This window comes from Excalfactoria chinensis, chromosome 4 (genome assembly GCF_039878825.1).
Source record: "Excalfactoria chinensis isolate bCotChi1 chromosome 4, bCotChi1.hap2, whole genome shotgun sequence".
NCBI lineage: Eukaryota > Metazoa > Chordata > Aves > Galliformes > Phasianidae > Excalfactoria > Excalfactoria chinensis.
In genome coordinates, this window is record NC_092828.1 from 2243646 (window position 1) to 2270546 (window position 26901).

The 26901-nt window shown below is 42.7% G+C and overlaps 1 protein-coding gene across 3 annotated transcripts in view; it reads left to right on the forward strand.

Moving 5' to 3' along the window:
• SLC4A11 (solute carrier family 4 member 11) overlaps positions 1–24579 on the forward strand; it is an 88119-nt gene extending 63540 nt beyond the window's left edge. For all 3 annotated transcript variants that reach the window (XM_072335625.1, XM_072335624.1, XM_072335626.1), the window contains exons 10-20: positions 1064–1189; positions 1824–1937; positions 2775–2907; positions 3217–3290; positions 7342–7591; positions 8320–8426; positions 9591–9759; positions 12669–12842; positions 17387–17582; positions 20018–20187; positions 23009–24579. In XM_072335625.1, the coding sequence (XP_072191726.1) occupies positions 1064–1189; positions 1824–1937; positions 2775–2907; positions 3217–3290; positions 7342–7591; positions 8320–8426; positions 9591–9759; positions 12669–12842; positions 17387–17582; positions 20018–20187; positions 23009–23072 (1577 nt within the window). In that variant the 3' untranslated portion in view covers positions 23073–24579. The remainder of the gene's footprint in view (positions 1–1063; positions 1190–1823; positions 1938–2774; positions 2908–3216; positions 3291–7341; positions 7592–8319; positions 8427–9590; positions 9760–12668; positions 12843–17386; positions 17583–20017; positions 20188–23008) is intronic.
• Positions 24580–26901: the final 2322 nt, after the last annotated feature.

Sequence of the window (26901 nt, forward strand, 5' to 3'; positions counted from 1 at the left end):
AAAATGGATGTCTCCAAATATACCCAAGTGTCTCAGCAGAGGCATCATTGAGAATGGTGACAGAGGCAGACTGGTTTGTGTTGGCTTTTAAAAATGATTTTGGAGGAGATTCTTCCTGCTATAACCATTCTGGGGCTGCTCAATGCAAGAAAACAAACCCAAAGAAACAAAAAAAAAAACCTCACAAAAACTTATGCTCTTCTTGAGCAATGTCAGCTGTTCTCATCTCATATCCTTTCTCTTAGGGGTGATATAAGCTCACTGGGGATGGACATCAGTCTGAAAACAGGAAAGGGAAGGGAAGCTACTTCAGAGGCCCTTAAATTCATGTTTTGACACTTTAATTCTCTTTCTGGCTGCTTTTGTTATGGCTCGGTATGTTTTTTCCGATGGAGATGAGAAGGGGCGAGTGGCTGGAAAAGAAGCCATTCTTTCAGAAGGGCTTTTTTTAAAGCAAAACTTTTAATGTACGCATTCCTGACCTCTTGTGCTATTTGTTTTGATAAGTCCGCTAGCACTAATTGGCTCAGAAAAGCACATTATTGATTCAAGCCTTATAATCTCAGATTTCTACCTAGGGAAAAATGAAGTGCTACATGTTTTCTTGCCCTGAGCATTGTGAGTTGCAAAGGCGAGTGATCATCATGAAGCTTGTTAGGGATATAGCACAGAATACCTATAAAGTTGGCATTAAAAAGGCAGGAGGTGGGGATTTATGAACCCTAAGGTTCTGGCTTCTGCTTTGGTCCTTTTCTGAGCTTAAACTGTAAAACTGAACAAGCAGCTCCTGGGATTTTCTGTTTTGGTGATGCCAGAAGCATCAGCTGAAGCAGCTTATATGGTGGTGCTGCTGGTGGTACCTGTTCTGGTACTAGGTGTACAGGAATGCAGTTGTGCAAAAGCAAGTGCCAAAGACTACCTATATTTTTAGATTAAAGTGAGCTACATTTCTCCTGGAGTGTTTCAGTATTAAAAGATCTGATGGCACATATACCTTTTTTTTGAACAAGGTTTCAATGATTTCCAAGTGTGCAGCACTAACAACTTTTTGGGTTTGCACTAGGTGTTATTGGAAACAACAAGGCTATAGGAAAATACATCACAACTATGATTTTTCTCTATTTTGCCTGCCTCCTTCCATCTATTGCATTTGGGTCCCTCAATGATGAAAACACCCGAGGAGCAATTGGTAAGTTTATCCTCTTTGTGTCTCTTTAGGGATCCAATATGTTCAAGTTGGGTAGCTCTAATCACTCAATTTTTACATTTTTTCTTTGTTGAATTAAGCATCACTGAGTGATCTTAAGTTCACAATTTTTCTGAGAAGTCAAGTTGACTATTTGGGGGTAATATCAGACATGAACAGCTGGAATTATACTCTTGTTTTATTAAATAACACTTGCTTTGTGACTATGTCGTGTACTACATGTACGTTTTCCCAAGGCAAGCTCCTGGGTTTAAATACAAATTTGATTAGTAGTGTCCAAAATGCCAATATAGTGGAGGATGTGTTGTTCTGTCCCAGTTGTGTCTCTGAAGCAGTTCATAAGATTTAGTTAAAATTCTGTCCCAACGATCTTCTGGATGAAACTTGTTGGTATCGTAAATTATTGCACTTTTAGACTTGATGGTCTTTGTAGGTCTTGCACTTGGCTATTTGGTTATACTAGTTTGCCAGCGTGGGGTCACTTCATGCTTTCATGTCTCAGCTCTGTGCATTTTAAGTATTCCTCTTATTTATCAGTGACTGTCTGCTTTGTGAACATAGAATTCTTTGGTTAGAAGAAGAAATGTTTCTTTCCTTCCTTCCCAATTACTCATAGATGTGCAGAAGACAATCGTTGGCCAGTGTATTGGAGGGCTGCTTTATGCACTCTTTTCTGGGCAACCTCTCGTCGTGCTCCTGACTACAGCTCCTTTAGCACTGTACATTAATGGTAAGCCTGTTAAGCACGTACACTGGAAGCTGATGTGGTTGAGATTAGTGAAAAGTGACTCTATGTGAGAATCTTGCAACCCTACTAGAGTTCTAGTTGCATTTCTTTTTCTTAAGTCAATTCTAAAGGGCTACTTTTGGTGCTGAGAGAAGCAGCTTGATTCATGTTTAGTTAAAGGAACTTGGTTTGAATAGAATGATCTCGGGAAAAGAAAGAGTCATGAGAATAAATGTTTCTGCTTCAAGGGAGAAATCTTTTTGCCTGGCTATTTTCTCATGGAGCTGCATTTCACCACCTGGAGGATAAGAGCCTGTAATGAGGGATCTTTATCACTCTGATACGGTGTGATAAGTAGCTTTCCAGTTGCAGCTGCGAGATTATGCTATTGAGCCAGAGATATAAAGGAGCAAACTCACTCTGTATCTCTAGAAACAATTGAAAGGACTCCAATTAAGTTGGAAAGATTCTCTCTTCAGTGCAGTGACAGAATAAACTTGGTACAAAAAACACACGAGATCCTTTTTCCTAACAGCACCTGAGTCGTCATAACAAGTAAATTTAAGGGGGATTTTGTGGCCTCAATACATAGGAAGGATGCTTTGAGCAGTGTGGGAGACTGTGTTCCATGTATTATTATTACTTTTTTGCCCTATTTCTAGTGGCTGGGGGGAGGAGAAAAAAAGACTGGTCCAATGTTCATACAGGGAGTATAAGAACAGATTTAATGGTGTCTACAACAGGTGTGGTTGGTCAAAGTCTTAAAATTAGTTCTTTCTTTGCCATCAAGCAAATGAGAGTCTCACCTTAATCTGATGTGTGAACGTTTCAATTCTGCAGTCATTCGAGGAATCTGTGATGACTACAACTTGGATTTCAGTGCTTTCTACGCTTGGATTGGACTGTGGAACAGCTTTTTCCTTGTGATGTACTCCCTCTTTAATTTCAGTCTTCTGATGAAGCTCTTTAAAAGGTAGCTATTTTCAAGAAGTCGTATTTTGATCAGATTATTCAGCAAATGGAAAAATTACACGTTCCACAAGCTCCTTAATTACAAACTTGCTGCAAAATGTATTTTGCGAGATGAAGCGAGTATCATTTTGGCTTATTGTTCCAGCTTGAAAGAAGCTTTGAAAGATTCACTGGGTTTTCTTTCCTGAGTTAGAGTCTGACTATAATTTATGTATTTTGATGTGAATGCATGAATATGCTGATTTTCTTTGAATGGAGTTGAATGCACGCTCTGCTAATAGCTGTATTAATTCATGCAATTTTTCCACAGGTCAACAGAAGAAATAATTGCACTTTTTATATCAATCACTTTTGTGCTTGATGCCTTCAAAGGCATTATTAAAGGTAAGTCTTGCAACAGTATTCTTCAGTCCAGATCTCTTTGCTTTGTTGCCACGGGGAAATATGAGGCTGCTAATATGCATGACATTGCCTTGATCTGTGTTCATTCAGAGTCTTAGGGAGAAAATCAAAGTGCTTGAGACATATGCAGCTCTGTGTCAGCAGTTTACTTGGATATGCAACATTTCTATTAGCTCTCATTTCAGTTGGCTGAGATGAGATTAGGTAGAGAAACCACATTAACGTTTCTGTGAGTCTTCCCATGATGCCATTCTTTTTGAACGGTCTTATTTAAATGCAGAATTTGCTCCAAACCACACTGTTGAATGTGCTAAATGGGAAGCAAAAGATGTGTTGGGATTGTCCATCTTTATGAGCTGAGATCTCCTTCTCCCTTAATGGTAACCTAGTGACTCAGTGCCTTCTAGCATACTCCCAAACTATTCATCCATTTCCAGCCACCACCTCCCCATTTATGGGTTAATTCGTGTACTCACATGAGCAGCCTTCACGTTTCTATGGCACTCTCAAGTAAAAGTTATCTATGTAAGTGTCATGTTGGATGGCAGCCTTTCTGTTCATCCCAACAAGAAGCTAGCAAGTCTGTGTTGCTTTCATTATCAATTGTTTGACCATCCAAAGCTGGATATCCTTCAAGATGTGCTTAACCGCACTGAACATGCAGCGTGTTCTCCAGGCCCTGAGGCTTGGCTCTTCATGGTATCTTGTATGCAAGGAGAACAGCCTCAAAGATGAGGCTGCGAAGCACTTTTGAGGCAAGACATATCCTGGCTTTACTGAGTATCTATCAAATATCTTGCAAAGGCAAGGGTTGGTGGAGGAGGGAGCTGCTCTGGGATGCTTTGCTGCCTTTATGCTTAATGTGCAGCTGTGTGGTACTTGAAGTGTGTTTTGTCAGTGCCTTGCTCTGAAGGCATGGATTATTCTTCCCATAGCACTGGGCTGTTACTCAGCAGTATTCAGTTGCTCTTTGAAAATCAATACATGTTTGCAGGGCGGAGTAATTCTGCATAGCAAGGGCATGGGGTATGGGTTAAAGGTGAGGAAAGCATCCATTTATCTTTGCTACCAGACTTTCAGAAGTATGCGAGTAGTAGTTCAATCAGTGTATTGCACTGGGAACAGTAGAGGAGGCTGGGTGTTAATGTGATTAGTGAATTAGTCTTATTAGTCTGATTTTCCCTTGAACTTGGAAAGGGCTGTTTATAGGAACAATGGTCATAAAAATCAAGCCAGCTCCTGTTGGCTGGAGCTGCATCTGGGAGCACTGAATTCATCAGCAGATGAGACCCCATGTCCAGCCAGGTTCCCAGGTGCAAAAGGGCAGTGATGCTGGCAGGCACAGCCTTGATCTTAAACCCTCTTGGTGCTCATATTTAAACAGATGACACCAGTATAGCCACGTGCTTGTCTTTCCTCTTCCTCTCCAGTCTTATAGCAGGAGGTGATACTTGCTCACTTAACTCTCAAAGTAAGGATTGAGCAGTTAGGTAAAAGGAGAAAGCTGATACTGGTAAAAGCTATCAGCAACATTAAGGCTTCCTTAAGGCTTCAGTAGATATTTCTTTTGCTCACATCTGTGTTCCTTAGTCTGCTCATAGCCTTGGTTTTTGCAAGGTACTACACTCATGCAGGAAAGAGATGGGGGAGGGCTGCAACCCTGTACAGAGGAATTAGGCCAGGTGCACCAGCCATCCCTACTGACACTGTTTTCGGCATGTGGCCCAGCCACCAAAGCTGTATTTGTTTGATCTTGACATCTGCACTCTGCAGGAAACGACGACCAACCAGCTGAAGCAAACAACACAAGTTAATGTTGTTGGAAGGAACTTGAGCGTGCGCTGGGCTTGAGGATGGCTCTGTTTCAATTAGAGCACCACCTGCTTTGCTCTGAATGGGGCAGCAAGATCCACATAGTTGTCAGTTAGAAAAAACAACCAAAAATGGCAAAATCTGCAGCAATTTAGTGTTTTAGAGCAAGTTGTTCAGGGAACAGCCCTCAGTACGCTACTGTCTTGACACATCCTCAGTGCACTAAGTAAAATATGAGAGTAAATAAGCCAGAAAGCTTCTTCCCCTTATATCTAGGGTTAACTGGAACAGCCCTACCAGGTTTTGAGGTGGGTGCAAATTGAGACTCAAAACATGATTATATAAAATAACTTGAATTTTATTTGTATGAGTTCAAATCTAAATAGAGGCGTATCGATGTATTCTGTACAGCACATGCAATTCTGCAACTGCTGGTTTATCATAGGCTCAGTAATTGTGTAGATCTATAGGACTTATGACTGTGAGGGTCTGCTTAGACAGCGAGCAGGCTTTTAGCCCTGGCCAGCTTCTAATCCCTAGGAAACACCCCCATGATCATTTCTGTGATGACAAAATCACCCTTTAATATTCAGAGCCGGAAACAGCAACTGCTCCAACAACCTGTTCCATACAGGTTGTAGCAGTGCTCTGTGCCTCAGTTTACCTATTGGCAAAGCAGATGTGGGTGTCCTGACTGGGCTGGATGCAGCTGTGAGGACAGGGAGGAAATAACAGCAGAGCCTCTTCCGCAGCACGCAGTGCAGAAGTACGCGGTGTGAAGGGAGGTGGTAACAGGATCGCTCCTTATGGGGGGGAGGTTCTCATGATTGAAAGTGCAATATGAGAATGGCATGAAACAGACCAAAACACAAACGAGGTGCTTGGGGTTTTTCATGGAGTGGAGAGGGTGAAGGGTAGAGTGCTATGAAGGCCGTTTTGAACTGAGTTTGCTGTATTTTTGTCTAAAGGAGATGCTCTTGCCCTAACTTCTGAGGTTTGCTTGTGAAGCCTGAAGGGATATTTTGCCTAAAGCAAAGAAAGGCAGAAGTACTGCCAAGCTCTGACATGGTGGTTTCCATCCTCCAGTATTTTCCTATTGGTGTCGGGGAGGAGAGCAGGTGCTGTCTGCTGGCCCCCAGTCACAACAGAATCATTAAGGCTGGAAAAGACTGTTAAGAACACCAAGTCCAGTCCATCCCACCACGTCCACTGACCACATCCCTCAGTGTCACGTGTTCACCTCCACATCTTCTTGAGCACCTCCAGAGACATGACTGTACCACCTCCCTGGGCAGCCTGTGCCTGATCACTCTATTGGGTTCCTGATATCCAGTCTGAACCTTCCCTGGAACAAACTGAGGCCATTACCTCTTGTCCTGGAAGTAGCAAGACTACAGGGGTTAATGCCCATTTGTTTTCACTTTTTCACTGTGACACCTCCAGGCTTTCACTCCCCAAAGAGGCAAAACTATCCCAATAATGCATTTGTATGCTCAGAGCTAGACAATGCCATACAAATGGGATCTTGACTAAATACTCAAGAGCAAGAGTACATTTACAACTGTTAATTACTTGAATAAATGACTCTTAACTGAGCTAATCTAATACGTTTATGGGCAGTTCTAGAGGCATCACTATTTCACTTGTACAGGTTTACTTCAGATGCTCTATAACTCCATTTCAATTTACAGTGTGATTATAAATGTTCTGCCAGGTTTTGCATATCATCAACACTTATCTTTAAATCTGGAGCAGCCCTGGAGGAAAAGTAATTACTGTGCATTGTGCAGTTCCTCTTAAGGGTCTAAGTAGTCCGTCTGCTCCTAATTTTTTTCAGTGATCTTGTAATTTTTTAGCAGCCTGCTGAAATTTGACGTCTGTTTATGTTTAAAAGCAGCGGTTCCAGTGAGAGGAAGAAAATCACTTAAATAATCAGCGCTATAAGTTCTTACAATTCATATCTGTTGCTTTGGATGAGTGTAATTTTTACTTGGTAGAAGAAGCGAAAAGAAAAAAATCTGTCAAGTGCTGTCTCTGTAAGAGAAGCAGCTCTCCTGATTTGTTTTCTCTGGCTTGAGGGGTAGAGCTATAAACCTGGTGAAGCATAACGTTAATAATACTGCATGATCAAGCAAGAAAAAAAAAAAAACAAACACATTATTTTACTTGCTCTGATTGTCACAAACCTATCCTAATGCTTGCCTGTTGGTTGTTTGTACAGTTTTTAAGAAATATTACTACCATGGGCGCACAGGAGACAGTTACTTGGAAAAAGCACGAGCTGATGCTATTCCAAGCCTCGGCATCAATACCACCTTCTTGATGAATTCATCAGTGAGCAGATCCATGTCCCTAGAGAATCAAACAGGCACGCATGATGTGCATTATGGACGTGAAACTGCCGTCCTTAGTCTCATGTTGATGTTGGGTACCCTTTGGCTTGGTCATACGCTCTATCAGTTTAAGAAAAGGTGAGTTACTTTAGTCTTAGAGTTCAGACTACTGATTATTTAATACTACCTATGAGGAATCAATAACAGTTTAGGTCCAAAATCTCGTAACCCAGTGAAATCAGGTGGAACTCTCCCATTAGTGGTGGTGGAAGCCAAAACCAGACATGACCTTGGCTGGCCACCTGGAAAATGTTAGAGCAGGACAAAATGTTCTGTCACTGACTGATGCCCTTCCGTATTTGATTTGGCATCACAGGTGAGTTTTTGGAAGGCTTTGGATGAATCATATTGAACATTTGGAACTCTTAGTAAATAAACATTAAACCATTCTTGGGGGTAAAACCCCTGGTGGTGTAGGAAAGCCTACTGGGAAGGTACCTCTGTTGTGCTCTTGGAAGTCAGATGCCCACTCATAATGTGGGTTTTAATACTGTTGCCTTTAAAACTCTTTTAAAAACCCAAGCAAATAATTAAAACTACTGTGGAAATTAGATGCCAATTGGTGCTGGAGGACCAGCTCATCTTATTTTCTTGTTCCTTTCTGGGTTTTTGCTTATGTATCACCCTTCAAAGATGATAGATTCCGCAGGGTTTTAGGATGAATTAAAGACTTTCTTCACTCCAAACGTCTCTTTAGAATGGCAAGATTGGACTGACTTTTCATTTGTTAATGTTAATGCTATCTAGATTGGGCACCTGTCCCTTCAGTGTGATGTTGATGGAAGTTTTCTGTCTTTAAATTACAGCCCATATTTGCACGCAAGAGTCCGTGAAATTCTGTCCGACTGTGCCTTACCAATTTCAGTTTTGACTTTTTCTGTTGTGGGTTCCTATATCTTCAAGGAAATTGAAAGTAAGTTGTGTTTTTATTCTTCAAAATGCTAAGGGATGCTATTCAGTCTGCAATTGAAGTAGAAATTAAATCTGGGGAAGTTTGGCTACAAATAAATGAAAAATAATCATCTCTGATCCCCTGTGTAGTATTACGAGCGCTGTATGTACTGCCTCCCACTTCAGGAGTCCTAATTTCATCAGTATCAGATATAAGCCATTTGAACCATAATCAAGCAGGACTGAGTGAAGTCTTCTCTAGATGAGTTACTTCAGCCTGTCTTTTCTTTTAATTGTAATTCAAGTGAGTATCTCTTACAATGAAGAGAATCAACAATTTCTGGCAAAGGACAAAGGGCAGAGTAATTAGCAGGCAGGAAGGGTTTGTTGCCAGTTGTGCAGACGTAGAGTTGATGATCCCAGTCTGTTCCTCTTTGTCTCCACTTGACGTTTTCCTAATTTAGGTGAAACGGTGCAGAGCATCTGGGCAGTTTTAAGTTACATGAGGAAATCTAAAAATGATACACCATTCATTGGCCACACAGATCAGCTTTTCCACATCAGGAAGCGATAATGGGGACAGGAATTGCATTGTCCTGTGGTGACGTGAGTGGGTGATGCGAGGAAATGTATGGAAACGCATAAGAAATGGCTTTTTTCTTTTTTCTGTGATCACCATTCAATTCAGTTGGATTGCAAAATGATGTTTGGCCGTATGTAATTTACCCATACTGATAGATTTCTTCCCCTGGCAGAAAGCAGGGGCTCAGCTTGTTGCATGTGGGGAAGTTTTACATAAAATACCCCTGTTGGTTGATGAACAGAGCAGAAGGAGCCTACAGATAGTTGTTAGAAGGAAGAGTTTTTAATCTAAAAAATGCTTTGTGTCTGTGGAAAATGTTTCCCCTCTTTTTTTTTTGTTCAAAATATGGAATGCCTAACTAGAACGAGCCATAACCCAACAAGTCAGGATGGTAGCCAAGCTCTTAGGGGATGGGGGAAAACTGAACTATAGCAGCCAGATGGACCTGTCTTGTATGGCCTTCTGGCTCCCACATGTCAGAGCATCACGGCTTATTTTCTGTGTTGGTTCCCTGTAGATCATAACATGTGTAGAACTATGTGGGTCCTTGTAGATGGTAGGGCAAAAAGGCACACCCTAATTTCATTCCTCTCCTCTTTGCAGTGTCCAAATTTAACTACAACCCATCTGAGAGCTTGTTTGTGCTGGCTCCTGTCCAGTCCCTCTCCATTGGTTCAGTGATGAGCGCGATGGGGCTGGGGTTCCTCCTCTCAATGCTCTTCTTCATAGAGCAGAACATTGTGGCATCGCTCACAAATGCTCCAGAGAACAGGTAATGCTTTCAACTTTCTGCTGTCCCTATGTGGATTGGTGTTCTCAAACCTCTTCCTTAACCCACTGACTGGTAGCAATGGGATCTCTTCCTTAACCCATTGACTGGTAGCAATGGGATATGTTCTACGCTTTGTGTTCTTCAAGTAAATCCGTCTTTTAAAAGCTTTATCCAAAATCCAGCCTGAAAATTGGGGTATTCAGGACATGTTCTTTCAGAACTTCACATCAGCATCCCCCAAAACCCGATATTGTAGCACCGAATCAAAAAATAATGCAAAGCATTGAGCTTAATGCCTCAGCCTGTTTCTTCTTTTCCCCCTCATATGAAAGTTCTGTAGGTATTTGGTATGGTTTGTTTATGGATGTGCATCCACATATGGCTGATGGAGCATCTGATCCATGTGGATGTGTGCACAGTTCTCCCAGAATGGATGCCTTTTTGTAAATGACAAGGCAGTGATTTGCACAACTGTCATAACATCATACACTGCAACTGGGAGTTAGGAAAGTGTTTGAAGCTATTAATCTCTAATTGAGAATTGGGAAGAGAAGTCTTATATCTGACATAGTTTTACTTCTATCTCGTTGATCTGATTTGTGTTTAAAGTTACAAGATTATGAAAATATTCATTTATCTTTCTTCTAACCGCAATCAGATGATACTGAAAGTTGGATGTGCATGACTTTCTTTCCAGAAAATACCATGTGTCAAGGTTTTTCACTGGTGTGGTGTGTGGGAGGGCTCTCCTTGTACACTGATTCACTTTATGCTGTAGCTAGAGTGACACAATTAGAAGAGAAAAGACAAGCTCAAATTCAGTTGAGCCAATTTGGTTTTCATTGACTACATGATTATTCCTGTTATCTTGACTATATCATCCCCCTTTCAGGTAAAGCATTACATAAATCTGTAATGTAAGTGGGTCATCTTTATCCCAGTATGGGTTGTTGTTTCCAATAGGGAGCCCTTAAGGAATGTAGAGCATTCTGTATTTCTTTGTAGCGTTTTTCATAATGCTGTGTACGAGGCTGAGCTTATGCTGATCGGATGTCAGGGTTTGGAAAGGAGGAAAATAGAACCTGACAGTTTGTTCTGTGGTGTCATCACTGAATAAAAATTCCATCACCAATTGCAACCAAACAGAATATGGTTTTTGGTGTCCTACCAAATATAGCATTTTTTCTTCCTGTAGAATAGGCTGGGAAAATGTGGTATATACCTGAGAGCACGCTGCTTTGCTAAAGAATGATAGAAGAAAGATATGGGACAGTCCAAGAGATGATGGACTGGTTGGATAGTGTGAGAATAACCCAGGATATGACACTTAAAGCTATTGTGGATATTGAGCTAGACAGAAACTCAGAAGTGTGTATACAATGCAGCCAATGCTGTGTGACTGAGACAAGTGTTAAAATAATACTGGTACTGAACGTATGGCCTTTGTACACAGAAAACCCTTTGAAAGCAGCAGATAGGACAAGCAGGCGATAACCCTGTGGGAGCTGGGTGATGCCTCTGCTCTGAGAAATCAGCACATGGGCAAGGACCATGCTTTCAAAGTGTAAGCCAACACAGGAAGAGCTTACAACCCTCCTGAATCCCACCCTTCCTGCCAGCACCTTCCAACTTCAGAGGCAAAGCAGTGTAGATGTCCATCTGACCTAGTCACCCTGTTGCCTCCTCCCTCGATGGAGGTGAGCACTTTCAGTGTGGCATGTCTTTGTTCCAAAACTAAACTCCACCCAAGATTTCTGCTGCTCAGATAATTACATCTGCTGTTTTCACATACCAATAAAGGCACAATCTTCTTTCTGTGCTGGATTGCTTGTTACATCCAGGTACCTACTGTCTTAGAGCATCTCAGATGGCTCCATCTCTGCTTAGGTACTGAACTGATGTGTGTTAAGGCACCTAAATGATATCTGAGCACACTTTGTAGTTGATGGTGCCTGGAGAGCATTTCAGCTGATCCTCTACTTGTGTCAGAGCAGGCTCAAGTGTTATCTTGCTCTGCTGCCCAGAGACAGAACCATGACTGATAGACCTTTAACTTTGGTAATACAGTCTGAGGGCTGAATTTCCTCACCCAGCCTTTATCTAAACTTTATTCAAGTCGTTTGAGCACATGGTACCAGATGGGGTATGTTTGGCTGGGGGACCTTAGCAAAAATGACAGTGTTAGAAGAGGTACAAGTTCAGTGTTTGGGCTTCATAGAGAGTAGCTGCTAAGTGAATGTAATGTGGCTAAACGCCTTGGTTAACCTTTTAGTTTAAGGGTTGTTTCCCTTAAACTAAAGGGGGTTAGGGGGAGGGTATGCAGCGTTAACTGAAGCTAGGAGCATATCTCCTGGGCTGACTAATGAGCAGGGGCTGAAGTTTAATGAATTCATGTCCTATTTTCTTATCATGCAGAAGCAATAATTGTGGGAGATTACTGCAGTGTACCAAATGTGCGCTCAGCTCCTGGGTCTGCCTGTGGGGAAGGAGAGAGATCAGAGTTAGAAGCAAGGCAGATGGGGAAGCTTCAGTGTTGCTGGTTTGACAACCCATGCCCAAGTTTCACACTGCCCATGTCAGCTCTGTTAGCAGGCACACCTGTGTATTTTGAGTTGACTCAGCAACAAACATAGTGGCAAAATGCTGATGCGATTCTCGCGGGCTGTTATTTTAGCAGATTGCCTTTTAGCTCAGCGTTGCTCTCTCCAGAAGGTGATTGCTTTGGGAGAAAGCTATCAAGTTTCATTACCATTTGCGTTCACGTAACGTTAGCTGTGAAACAGGAGGTGTGTAAAATTGCTCTGTGCGTGGAAGTGCGCTTGGTTTAACGTTCAAGCTCAGGTTCAGCAAGAGCAGCCTTGCTGCTGTTAGCACCAGGTCTGACGGCTCTCAACTGTACCCCATTTCAGGTTGGTGAAGGGAACAGCCTACCACTGGGACCTCCTGCTCGTGGCACTGATAAACACGGGGCTGTCCATCTTTGGCCTTCCATGGATCCATGCTGCCTTCCCTCACTCTCCAATGCATGTCCGTGCTCTGGCCTATGTAGAGGAGAGGGTTGAAAATGGGCACATTTATGAGACGTAAGTACGAACCACAAAGTTGTCTTGGATCTTTTTGGGTTTGTTTTGTTGCCTTCCTTACCCTTTGGGTTCAGTGGGATATAGGTCATGGCTGGGGGGAGGTAGCTGTAGTCTTGAAGGCTGTGGGAGATGAAGGTGGAGGGGAAAATGGAGCAAACAAATCCACCTCAGCCACCATGGTTTTGTTGCTTTGCTTCATCCCCCTTTCATAAAGCGCTTGGTTCAGAAGAGCCACAAATGTGTGCTTTCCTCAGTGGTAGGAAGTAGCCTGAAGGAATTCAGCAAATTTAGGTGCAGAGAGTCAGCCAAGGCCTGTTTTGCTTTTATTGCTGCGTGAAGCTGAGGAGATGTTTTGGCCAGACTTATCTAGATATCTTCACCAGAAAAAATCCAGTCTGATTCATCACATGGGACCTGTCTGGTGGTTATTACAAAGGGTAGGAAAAATGCAGCGGCGCTTCAGAGCTCCCATGGTCTTCCACCATGCTTTGGAAAGGCGAGAGGCTTATTAAATTCTCTTTTCCTTTAACAAAAACAGCAATGAAATCATGCCCGGGTCACGCCATTCTATTTAAGACAAGATTTTTTTTTGCTGCTGTGAGTTGTCAAATGCTTTCTTATCAGAGGCCTATTTAAGAAAATAATAATTAAAAAAATCCAATTTCTTATGAAACTTCCTCCAGAATGGAGATTATCTGATCTGTTTGATCTCAGTACATTACACTTGAACGCTTTTACCTCAGGAGTGGTAATTTCCACTCACATGCCATTAGTTTTAATTATGCTGTCTTTTTGTTTCCATTTTCAGGATCCTCACTTCTCAAAAGTGAGACTAAGTGGTCATTTACTTTGGGGAAATGGAGTGGATCTGTCTGGATCTGCCTTCTAATTTCAATCTCTCTGTTATGTTCTTGGTGCCTGTTGTCCCAAACTAGTTGGACTTGTCTGCTTTTCTGGGTTGCTGGTGGAGATTTCACATACCACAACCATATGCTGGTGTTCCTGGCTATTCCCTGCAGTGCTTTTGCAGTCCTTTGCCGGGATATCAGCTCCTGGGCTCGTATTCCCATTAGAATGTGTTGGTATTAGTTGTTCCCACAACTGTATCTTTGCTTTGGAGCCATGCTAAGCCTTACATTATGAGAAGAAGGATAAAAGAAGAGTAAAATGTGAGTTGCTTTAATCAGACTTATAGGCTTGTATTCACAGAATCACATCATTACATTGGAAAAGACCAATGTCCAAGATCATCAAATCCAAACCACCCCCACCATATACCCACTGACCACATCCCTCAGTGCCACATCTCCATGGTTCTTGAACACCTCCAAGGGTGATGACACCACCACTACACTTTCCTGTGATGCCAGTGCATCACCACACTTGTGGAGGAGAAATGTTTCTGGAATCCATACTGTTTTTCCTGGTCTGTACTGCAGAAGAGATCATAGACATCTATAGTTCAGAGGTTGCCCTATTTGGCTTTGTTAACATAGATGTAGGTCCAGGTCTAAAAAGAACTGAGAGATGACCTAATCTCTCCAAGTACTTTCTCTTGTGGCCCTTCTCTGCCTCTGTGTAAATATAGGAAGCAGAGAAAGGAACAAGGGCTGCCTGCTTGTCTGAACTCCCTTTGAGAGACTGAAGCTGCTTGTTCTCTGCAAAGCACTGAGCCATAAACAGGAGGCTCTGAGCAACGCTGTCATCTTTTTCTCTTAGTTCTGCTGAAAAAGAAAACTTAATGTAGCTCAATTGGAAAATCAGGGGTTCTTTTGGTGTTGATTCCCTTGGCAGGTTCCTCTCCTGCACTCGAATCAAAGCTCTGTGAGGATGATGGCATGAACAGGAATAAAGCTCTGTCACAATGAAAGCGAAATTTTCTTCCTCTCCCCTGTGGATGAACCACTTGAATTTGATGGGAATCTGACAATCTGCAAACAGGCATATGGGGGAGGAGATAGGGGATGGTTAATCCCATGCTAACCATATTAAAGGATCCTAGGGAAACGAGCCTGGATTATGCTCTATAATCTCTGTTAATTACATCATTTCCATTGCAGTACAGGCTTTCTGGAACTGCTTCCTCAAGGGACAAACCAGATTCTGAACTGTTTTGTTGTGGGTTTTTTTTTTTGTTGTTGATATTTTCTTGTTATCTTTACCCTGGAAATAAGAAAGGTGCCAGAGTTGACAAAGGAGCATCTAAAGAGTGGGAAGTTCAGCTTTAAAACTCATCAGATTTTATGAATGAGCAATTGTAACTGTTTTGGTTAGGAATTCCAGGCTACTTCATATGGCATTAACAGCAAGTGACCGTAGCTATTGAAGAACTTGTGTACACTCGGACACTCCTCAGTGCTGTGATTGCTGCATCCCCAAGAGAAGAAGGCAGACAAAATGTGATGAACTTCAAAAATCCATTACCAAAAGGCTGCTGCTTTGGGCTGTTCCAATCCATGCAGGCTTGTATCTTATTGAAATGTGCTGTTTTCATATTTAACTTTGATCCTGTGCATTTCAGTTTCCATCATTGCACTCACAAGGAACTTAGCAGCCTTGCATATGCTCTGTTTGCAGATTGTGGACATGTTCTTTTTCCCAAAACAAGAAATGCTTCTTTGGTAGCTTGCCCAAAGACAAAGCTGGGGGAGCTCTTCCTGTACACGGATGGACTGAATCACTTAGTGCATCCTTTCCCTCCTGCTTTACTGCGACACTCAAGAGGCTCATAGTGGTTCTGATGGCACTAAAGTGGTCTGACTGCTCCTTATTGGACTATCAGATTAATCTGAAATAGCCCCTGCAGTTGCACTTAAAGCTTGCCTTGTCTCTGAGACTTCTGTTCAGCAGTGATGCAGGCCTGGAGGCTGTGCAGATGATGCTAAATGATATCCCCCAGCTGATGTTCCTGTTCTTCCAGAGCTGGTGGAGCAGTTTGCAGATAACAGGCGGGGAGCAGTGCTCCTCCTCTGGCTTCTTAAGGCAATGGGAGGGATGTCCCATTAGGAAACGTGTAAGAGTGTATTTGAAAGGAGGAAGGCTGTGATTTTGACTGTTTTTAAATCTAGAGATTAGGGAAGAAGGGGAGTTCCACAATGGTTAATAACTCCTCTGTCTCTTCTGCACATCCTCTTTTCATGATCTTGGATAACATGTATAATCTGCCCCAATACTCACCAGGGAATTTAAGTGATGTCCTCAGGATTTGGTGTTCTGTTTGTAATGTTTGTTATTATTCCTTAGGTCTCATGTAAATTCTATGTTATCCGTGTGCTAAGAGCAAGCCTTGGGCTGTTGTGTTATCCCTCAGTCCCTAAAGACAGGTGTGGGAAGACTCCATCTTCCCTACAGCATCGTTGTGTTCTTGAATGCACAAGCAGAACTTCAGATGTTCAACCTGAGCATATTTAAAAGGAAGGCTCTCAATACTGATAGAATTCACTGTGAAGGAACCTTCTTTAGGACAGAAGGGATTACCAGGTGTCAGCAGTACACAGAAAAGAGGGAAACGTTCTCATAGATCTTGTGCTAATCCTCAGAGTGCTTTGTGTAGAGGGTTAATGCAGAATGTCTTGCAGCCACCAGATGATGCCTAGAGAGCCTGTGACAAGAGTTTCACCTATAATAGGGGATTTATTCACCCGCTTGTTCTGTGGATTTATCTTCTAAATATGTGTATACATATAAATTACATTAAGAATCTCCTTTCTGTCTGTAAGAACCCTTGAGAGATGAGGGGTTTGTTTCCTCCCATTGTTTTGGGCTTATTTGCAATGAAAGGAAAACAAAACCACCTCCTCTCACCTCTTGAGTAGACTCTGAAAGTCGCTGCATGCTTTCCCGCCCGTCTTTTATTCTTGTTTGTTTAAAAACTGTTCCATCAACTCTATGAAATTTGCTTTAGTGAATTACAAGGTCTGGCGCAGTAGTAGGCAATTCGCAGCACGACTGCTGTAATCCACAGCAGCATTAAATTTCTAGCTCCCTGCGTAGTGCTTCCAGCATTCCCTCCATGTAAACAAGGAGATCCTCACATACATCAAAAATGTTGACTCCCAGTCGAGAGTTGCAGATCCATTTTTTTTTCTTTCCTCTTTCCAAGAGGTTCATTAGTTCCTGTAGAAGCAAATGAGTTTTATCCTGGATAAAAGCCAATTGCGCATACGTTGGGTAAATTGAGGGAAGGATTGATGCCCAGAAAGAAGATTCTTGCCTATTTTTCTCACAAAGTGCTGAATAGAATTAGTTTAGAGGGCAATTTAGTTCGGGGATAGGATCTGTGCAGCTTCAGAGAGAGGGGAATTTGGCATTTCTCCAGGTGCTCTGTTTGAGTTGTGGATTAAGTGCCTGGCCTGGATCCAGCGGAGCTCTGCCTTCTCAGTGTCCGCGTAGGGCCAGAAGTGCTGATCTCAGTGTGGTGGGGATGAGTTTCCCTTTCCCGCGTGGCGCGTGTCCTGAGCTCACTCTGAGCCGTGCGCCCCAGTAATAATCTTATGTTGGGTACTGGGGTTCTTTTCCACTAATTCCTGTTTTCCTGCTTCCAGGATTGTGAGCGTGAAGGAGACCCGGCTAACAAGTCTGGTGGCAAACTTCTTGGTTGGCCTCTCGCTCCTACTCCTTCCTTTCCCTCTCCAATGGATCCCCAAACCAGTCCTCTATGGCCTCTTCCTCTACATTGCGTTAACCTCCATTGATGGGAACCAGCTCTTTGAGAGGGTGGCTCTGCTTCTCAAAGAACAGGTAATACAGATTAGTGCACTGGCTTGGTGTGGAGTAAATAAATCATGTTTACTACCTGGGGACCAGCCAGCGCCAAGTGCTAACATGGTGTGGCAAGCTGGTGGTGCTGGGAATGGGCTTACCCCCAGATTTACTTTCTCATGAGGCTGATTTCCATCTTCCATCTTGATTTCTACTGATTTCCATTTTCCATCTTCCGCCTGCGCCTTGCATATCCGTTTCACCTTTCTCTGCAGAGAAGGGAGGGAGCAAAACGTGATGTCTCTAGCTGAGTCTGGCTGTCACTGAGACATGAGCGAGATAATTCTTTTGTGTTAAGGCAAGTGAACAAGTGAGAGAATAATGCTGTGTCAAACAACGAAAGTGGCAAGGTTATTGTTGGGTTAGGAAAAGGTGGTAGCTAAATTGTTCAGAGGATTTCACCTCATCTCATTCCTTTCAAATTCTGCATAAATTACTTTCTGCATTTCCCTGCTGTGAAAAGCATTTGAGCTCTCTTGCTTGGAGTAGTGTCTCAGATAATCCCACTCCTTTCAGTTTGCTTCAGGATTGCTCTAGAACACCTTTCTCCAGGAGGCTAGGAATGAGTGCACGGATGGAACCAGGAGAGCTGTGACCAGGGAAGACCTGCTCTGAACTCTGTAGAGCATGAACACATTGATACAACACATACATTCAAATGCTGTCTGTTGCAGGAACCTACTGCTCATTGTGCATGTGGTGTTTGTCAGTCTTTAAAGCCCCCCTGGTGTCTGTCAGCTGCAGAGTATGTGCACCTTAAGAATAGTTTAGGGAAAAAAATCACAGATCTACAATATGATGACTTTGAATTTTGCCAGCAAAGCTTCAGAAAAGGTCACTTTTGCCTCGTTTTATGCTTTTTGTCTCAACTTGTACAAAGTGTTACGAGATACATCTGAAAGGTGAGAGTAGGGTTGGTCTCTTCTCGCAGGTAACAGGACGAGGGGAAATGGCCTCAAGTTGTGCCAGGGTAAGTTTAGGTTGGATATCAAGTTAAGCACTGGAATAGGCTCCCCAGGGAGGTGGTTGAGTCGCCATCCCTGGATGTGTTTAAAACCCATTTGGATGTGGTGCTCAGGGCCATGATTTAGCGAAAGGTTGTTAGTTCGGGTAGCATGGTTGGGTTGTGGTTGGACTTGATGATCTGTAGGGTTTTTCCCAACCTGAGCGATTCTAGGATTCTGGATAGTGTTTTATACTCAAAATGAAATGACTTGCACTACTGAAATGCTTCTGATGTGGGATGAAAACAAATCTGGAAATCTGCTTTCAAGCCATCTCTATGACAAGTGCATTAAGGCCCTAGTTGGCAGCGTGGGCAGTACCTAGGAGCAATAATGAGTCTCCAGCTCACCTCCTCTTATGTAATGGGTCAAGGGCTTAGCAAGCCTGGTGCTTCTGTTAATCTGTCTTGGTCTCTGATTTTACATCTGAGAGGTTAAGACTGTGAAATCTGGGTAAAGATTACCTTTGTCATGTGGATATTTTGAATGGAGATTGAGTAGTTATGTGGTTGAATAGTGATACTGCTTCTGTTTTAATACAAATTCTGTGGAATTTTCCAAGCAAAAAGTAATCTTAAATATGGAACTCTCACTTTTCTGGAAACCTTTTAATGAGTCATGGCACAATCTGAATCCATTGAGCCTGTATCAGTGCCAGCAGACAGTCGCTCATACTCTTCATTGATGTATAGACAGTGAGTCAAAGCCTGTGCTCAGACATGAGCAAGTAACTGTCAGAAGAAACCACGAGTAATATTTAGCCTATTAATGTCACTTTTTGCTCTTTCTTAAAAACAGTAGTTCATATAAGTGGAGAATCATGGCAGTTGGAGTCCAGCCTCTTCCAGCTCCTCTATAATCTCAACTCTTGCTGTTCCTATACCAAGGTTCAGGTGGAAAATAGGACCCACCAGGGCAAGCATGATCTGATCAGCAGGAGAAAGGCTATACAATAATGCAGAGCTGGATTTTGGGTGCAGAAACAAGTGGTGGGGGGCTGCTGGATGAATATTTCTGCTTCCCATCACCCTCTGCACACACCCCCCTCAGGCACTTCATGTGTTGCTGCAAAGCCCTGATAATCCTACTCAGGGGAATCTCGTTACTGTACTTATCAAGATATTTTCTTGTGCTCCAGATGCTCCCTGAGGCAATCTTCATTGTGTGTTATTCCTCCCCTGGGTTTCTCATGCCCAGTCATCTTCGGTGTGTTGTTGCCAATGCAGTCAGTTTGTTGTATGATTTAACCCTACAGATGCTACGTTCAGCTGTAGAGCACATGAAGGACAGTTAATGCACAGCATGGTGTAAACTGACTTCATTAAAACCCTTGTTCTGAAGTCCACACTGCATCCTGCAGTCATGGGTCCGGGTTGTTGCATTTCTGAATCACCTTTCTTCTCTTCCCAGACTGCTTATCCTCCGACACATTACATCCGCAGAGTGCCCCAGAGGAAGATCCACTATTTCACAGGCTTGCAGGTCCTGCAGCTCCTCATCCTCTGTGGTTTCGGCATGTCACCGTTGCCCTACATGAAGATGATTTTCCCTCTCATCATGATAGGAATGATCCCAATCAGGTAAGAAACTCTTCCCAACAAAGCTTGGCTTTATTTTTTTGCCATCTCCTATGATTGTCTTCCAGCTGTTGTGGAAGCCTGAGTGGTTAAGAAGGACAAATAGTGCTCTCCTGAGTAGATGACGGCTTGAGGAGGAATAGCACAGAGAACCTTTGACTTTACTGATACGAAGTGTTGTGCAAAGGGATGTGGTCTGGTTAGTCACCTTCTAGCTGGCAAAGATGCACCTGGGTCTCCCTTTGTAGTGCCTGTGAGATGTCTTCCTGAGTAGCTGCAGTCTGAGCCTTTTCTCTTGGTGCTGAGAATGCTCCTTCTTGCTTTGCATTCTGATTTCATAAGATCTGCACTCAGGGCAGAGCTCGAAACTTTCTTTTGCACTGTATGAATGTAAAGAGGAATCCTGCTCTTTTATATAGTGCTGGAATGCAGTGACCTTACAGACCACCTGTGCTGCTGAATACCACTGTAAATATTCAGCTCAGTCAGACCACGTGAAATCTTCAAAATGCATCTAACATAAAAGTAAACTACAAGAACTCCACAATGTATTGCAATCCTCATTCAGTGCCAGGATATCCTGAGTTAGAAGAGACCCACAAGGATCATCATGTCCGACCCCTGAAAGAGAATCATTGAAGTTGAATTTTTTCCTAATGTTCTTTAAGTAGTGACCGTTCATCATTCTTCCATTAAATCATTCATGCTTTCTTCTCCATTCTTTGTCTGTAACGAGAAGCCATAATAAGATCTTGGACAGAACAGATCTCTTTCCAGTCCATTTGATTATTTTTAGGCCTGTATGGCATCCAGTGATATCTAGTTGTCTTTGAGCTTGCAGTGCTGGAGGTTTTCCATCTGATATAGAAGCTCAGGTCTCCTGATGTGATAATCTGCAAAGGCAGTTATTATGGTGGCACTCCACTTGGCTGGTGAAGTTGGGCTCAGTTCTTTCCAAAACAAAAGCAAATGTCAGCCTGCCGTGGCTTTCAAACAGGATCCTGATTAGAGCTATTTGGGCTGGGTGTTTGAAGATGAACCAGAAAGCACTGAAATGATTGTTCCTATGGTAGGAGTCCCTCTCCCCTCATTCACATAGGTGGAATTTGGGATGCCTGGTCAAAGAACAGTGTCTTCTGTCAAAGAACTTGAATTTCTCAAAAAAGATAAGTAATTTAATGGTGCAGATACATCTTTTTTTGGGTAAACAAGGCACTGTCATCTTACGCTATATCTGCTACGTTATTTCTCTTTCCAGAGCAGCTTTTCCAAACAGCCTTTGTAATTAGCCCTGCTGCTAAGGGGAAAATGGTACTACCCAGAATGGAAACTTGCCCTCTGCTTCCTTCTTCTGAATTCCACATTGCCTTCATGCAATGTCTGTGGGCTCCAGCTGGGAAGGCTGCACCATGATGCATAGCTCTGTAGCAAATAATGACTTTTTCATGAAGATCTGGCACTCTAAAATGATGAGGCAGAAAAAGAAGAAATGCACTTATTTTTTTTTAAAAGAAGCAGAGGGAGGAAAAGGAAGAGTAGCCAGGGGTCAAAGTCGAGAATCAAACCCAGCTGAGTGAGTCACAGCTCAGTGTCCCATCCAGAAAACTTGCCATATGGTTTGCTTGTCTCAAGGCTGCGTTCCCTTCCTTCCAACTGCATTAAACACGTGCTTTGCATTGTCATTTGTTGGGTCCAATATTTTTCCAGTGTCAGTGTGAAAAGTAACTGATTTCAGTGATTTTTCAGTGATGGTTTGTTGAGAGAAAATGGGTTTTTGAGTATTGAACTAAAACTGTAGGGTGTCCAGTTCTTGGTTACACTCCTATCCCTGCCCTAGGGCATACTTAAGGTTGCTCAGAGAGAAAGAATCTCTTCTAACTTCTTTTTCTGTGCTTCCACGGATCTCAAGCATTTTATCTCATGGCAGGTCAGTCTAAGCAGGTGGGGTATTTCTCAGCAGTGAGTGCTGTTTGGGATCTCTTTTCTAGCTCTTGAAAAGACCCTTCAGCTTGTAAACTGGCTTTCCAGTACTGTACCCTGTTAGAACAGCTGGAGAATTGCTTCCTTCTTAAGCAAGAGAAGTGTCAAACTACAAACATGCCATAGGATCTGATGAGAGCAACTTCCTACCATGTTCTTAGTGGCTTTCTTTTCTCACCCAAATACATTCATCCATGAAGATGTTTGTGTTGATAAAAATAACACAACACCCCAAAATAGAGGAAACTGAGGGAATAGGGGAATCACAACCTCCATGATCAAATGGATGCTAAGGGCCAGGTAGGTATGGAGCCTTACCAGCAAGCTGGAATGTCACTGCCCTGCTCAGCCTCTTGATCTCAAGTCTTGATGTGTTCAGTGCTTATTAAAAGACTGACTGAAGCTGCTGGGTTCCCATTGAAGCTTCTTCATGGGAAGAGCTGCAAAAAGTGACCTGGTGTACTTGGAGGACTGAAGAAGTGCAAGATAAACATCCCTTGTATCCTGTATCTCCTGACACTTGTGCCAGCCCTGTAATTTTGGGAAGGTTTTCTCCTGTGAGCTCTCAATGCTTGCTGTTGAAGGTGTTGTATTGGATGTAAGGCTGCACCAGGTATGGTTTGTGTGTTGGAAAACCACAGTGAGAGTGTTTAAGAAAATAGAAACAGGATATAAATGGTGACTTCTGGACGAGTAATCCATACACTAGCAAGCTGGGGACAGCAGGAAGCTATTGCCTGCACAAAACAAGTGTTTGTGGGCAAATTAAAATCAGACCTGGGACAGACTAACAAAACACTTGAGTTAAACAGGCTCTAATGCACTCTCTCTGGTTCATTCTTAGGTATAACCTGCTCCCTAGAATCATTGAAGCCAAGTATTTGGATGCTATGGATGCAGAGCACTAAACAAGATCTGCTGCATGTGGAGCTGTGAGGATGGCTCTTTTGGAGTTGGAAGGATGGGGCATCTTTGCTGAGGCATAGAACAATCTATCTGCAGTTCTTTCTTTCACCACTTTCTTTCTGCTCTAATATGGCATTGGTAATGCACATATCAAAGACCAACCGAGCATTGAAGTGTCAGACCAAAACAGCCATGGACTTGGGAGGCCAGTGATTGTTTGGAGCTGTGAGGCAAGCAAGCTCGATGGAAATGCCACTTCTCACATCCTGAAACTGGAAAACCCCAAAGAACAGCATGCCATACAGTTGGAGCATGCATTCAGAGTTGTTGTGTGTTCCCTTGTTTGAGGGGTGGGGGAAATCCCTTTTGTATGCATCATGTCCCTTCTTTCCAAAGCACTATAAGGACGACAGCTGACCCTTGTACAGAATGACAGTCCTATTTTGGCCTTTGAATTCTATTTCCTATTAATCCAGTATTCCCAAATTGGTATTCCAGGTGGGATGGCCTCATGGTAAACTGTTGTCAGGGGAAATGTCTGACTGTCTTCTTCAGACTCATTAGCAGGAGGGTTGGAAACAAGTTAGTTTGTACCGATACAACCCACAGCTTTGGATGAGTATTTAATTCCTACAGATGACCTGGAAGCACTCAGAAGTTGGGCTCTCATGGTGATGTTGGTGGAACTGCATCTGGGTCTGAGCTACTTGGGAATGATTTGGGCTCTATCTAATTTTACCACTTGGTAATCAAACACAGAAGTGTAGTTTTGCACAACTGCAACATTCTTGCTCGCACCGGGAGTCAGATGCTGAAACTCAAAGGGCAGTTGTTAACGATTGCATATACATATGTACAGTAGTGCCTATGTGTACATATATACATATGGATTTGTGTATATATTTTGCATAGATATTCAAATAGGCCTGATTCTTTCAAAAATATCTGAAGTGTTTTGTGCAATCAGTGTTACCTGTGGTGTCTTGACCATATTCTTGTTCTCTGCTTTAGTGCTGCTTTTCCTTATTTGTTGTATGGTCACTTGTTGTGTTTTTTTTTCCCCTCTGAACCTGTTTGTTTATTGGGTTTTTTTTTTCCCACATTTCTTTATTCAAGACATTTCTTTGCTTTCCTCTTCCCATGGCTTGAGACCTTCATCATTCTGTCTTGATGGTCTGATACGTGACTTTTGCGTTTAGTTTAAATGTATAGCATGCAGTGAAAGTTCTCCTCCTTCTCCTAATCAATATTTGTTGGTCATTTCATTGTTTCTGTTCTGTAACTAATCTCCCATTTTTCCCCTTGCTTCCAGACATTATATTATATTTCTGGATGAATCTAACTTCTGTAGTCTTTTATACTTCAGTTTATTTAATTTTGCTTGTACAGTGGTCAGTTTCCTTATCTGAAGTACTGTGAAACCAGCTGCCCTTTAGTTCAATGCTTGCCCATTGCTGCACGCTACAGATTGCAGGTAAAACATCAAGAAAAAGTGGAGTCCTGAGGATTAAAAAAAAAAGCTTTCAAAGCAGCAAAAAAGGATATGAGGAAAGGAGAAATTGTTTTGTGAATTAGCAGAGAAATGTTGCTTGCTTGCTCAGTTCCCTTATAGGTTGGGCCTTTCTCTGCACGATGAGGAAGGCCAACTTTGTAACGAGGGAGGAGAGCTGCAGAGAAAACTTCTCAGCATATGGTCTGAACAGGCTCAAGCCACTGAAGATTTGCTGTCTTTGTGCTAAATATCAGGTGGTATTTCATCTCCATGTAGTTGCCTACAGTTGTAAAATGTGTGTGTGCAAAGGTTTATTTTCTTATGGAATCTCTTCATCTTAATGAAAGAGGGCATTAAATGTGCTCCCAAGAGTAAGTCCTTGTGGGCATGGTCACTAATGTCCCAGAGCTATCACAGGGAAAGCTATCAGCCTTCAAACAAGCCAAGCAGCAGGGAAAGCCTTCATGTCACAGCCCATTCTCATGTGAATGCTGAGAAGGTTCCAGGTCAGGGTGACACTCCAGTAGATGAAAGCAGGTAACCATCACACACTGGGTTTTCAGTTGGTCCAGAAGGCAGCAGGAGTAACTCATGTGATGTCTGACCAATGGTGTGACACTAAGTGTAAAATCTGTGCATGGTTTCTGACTGCCTTCATAGATATTTTCTAGGTTTTGAGTCATTTTGGTGGTGAAATTGCTGACGTCTGTTACCAAGATGTAGAAAGAGAAGGCGAGCAATCAGCAAACAGGATTTTGGGGACCACGTAAAGGTGGAGGTGGTAAAAGCATCTCTGATCTCCAGTCAACAGAACAGGATGACAGCAAACAAATACTTATTGTGAAGGAGCAATTGCACAATTAACAATGCTTTAATCTGTTGTGTGTTGGTTTTTTTTTTTCCTGTGGATGTTAGATTTAACCAGAACTAGAATGAGAAGCATTAATTTATGGTCAAGTAAACTGTTACCCGCAGGTGTCTTGGGAAGTACATTGCTGGGATCTCAGCTCTTGGCTGGGAGAAGTCACCCTTCAGGGTAGTTTGAACTGTACTGTGGATGCTGTGGCTGGAAGGAGGAGATGGTGTGCCTGCTGGGATGTACCTCTGGTCCTCTCTGAGGAAGAACAGAGGCCCTGGATGAAATCCCCTCCAATACAGAGCAGCTGAGATGGGCTGGCATGCAGGTGTTGCAAGAAGATTTAATTCTGAGATGCGCCTTCCCAACCCTCTGCTCACAAGGACCGAAAAGGGACTATGGCAGTTTGAAAATGTCAATTTCAGAGTCAAACTTAGTTGAAGATCACTTAAAATCCAGATAGCTGAGGGGGGGTGGGTGGGGAGGAAATAACCATCACAATTATTGGGTGGGTTTTCATTGCTGTTGCTTTACCAGTATGACTTCAGCATTTGCGTTTTCTCAGTAGCATCCCTAGGGTTCTGTTTTGCAAAGTTTTCTTTCTACGGAATGCACAGGCCAAAGAATCAAGTGATGGGACTGGTTTAGCCTGCGTGAGTGTTTTGGACCTGTATCTAAAGATGTGGGTAGTGGAGAGATGTGAGGCTACCAAGGCCTCGTGGCTGTTGAGGGGTCACAATGGTCCTACAGAGGATTTTCCTCCTACTAGTACCTTTTCTCTTGTTTGCTTCTGGTTTTGCTGATGCAAGTGTAAGCGTCTCCAGGAAGTAGGCTAGCCTAGGGAAGGGAGGGACTGTTCAGAGTCGATAGAGCACTTTAATACTTCTGTGAAGGTTAAGACAGTTGGAATGTAAAAGAAGTTTTATTATAAGCTCTTTATATACGCACAATGCTATGTATAACTGTTGCCAAAGAGTCGGGTTTGAAGGATGTCGGTAGATATTGAGAGAGTCTGTGATGCTCACCTGGAACCACAGAGGTCATTGAATGCTTCTGAAATAAATGGATTTTTGGGAGTTATCTTCTGACAGTTGCCAAAGCAATCGGGAACTGGGAACAGAATAAACTTCTACTCTCAAATTTGTAGTTTTTGATCCTTGCACTGAATGTAGGAGCTAGAAATTAGCTTGATAATTAAAATTGGATTTATACCTGAATAGCTTTGTTGGTCTGAGACTCATTTTGTTGCCTTCAAAGATGATGCTGATGCACTAATGTATGGAAATAGTTGTTTCTCCGTGTAAACGAAGGGGAAGTTGTTGAAACATGGGCTGCTGAACAGGCAATATAGCACTTTCTGGATTGCTTAGGAAGCAAGTCTGACAGCTTCACTAACGACAACCCCCTACATTCTCTGGCATCAACATTTGAAGCTATTAATAAACGTAAAGCTCAAGTCAGATGATGTATCAAGGCATCACTG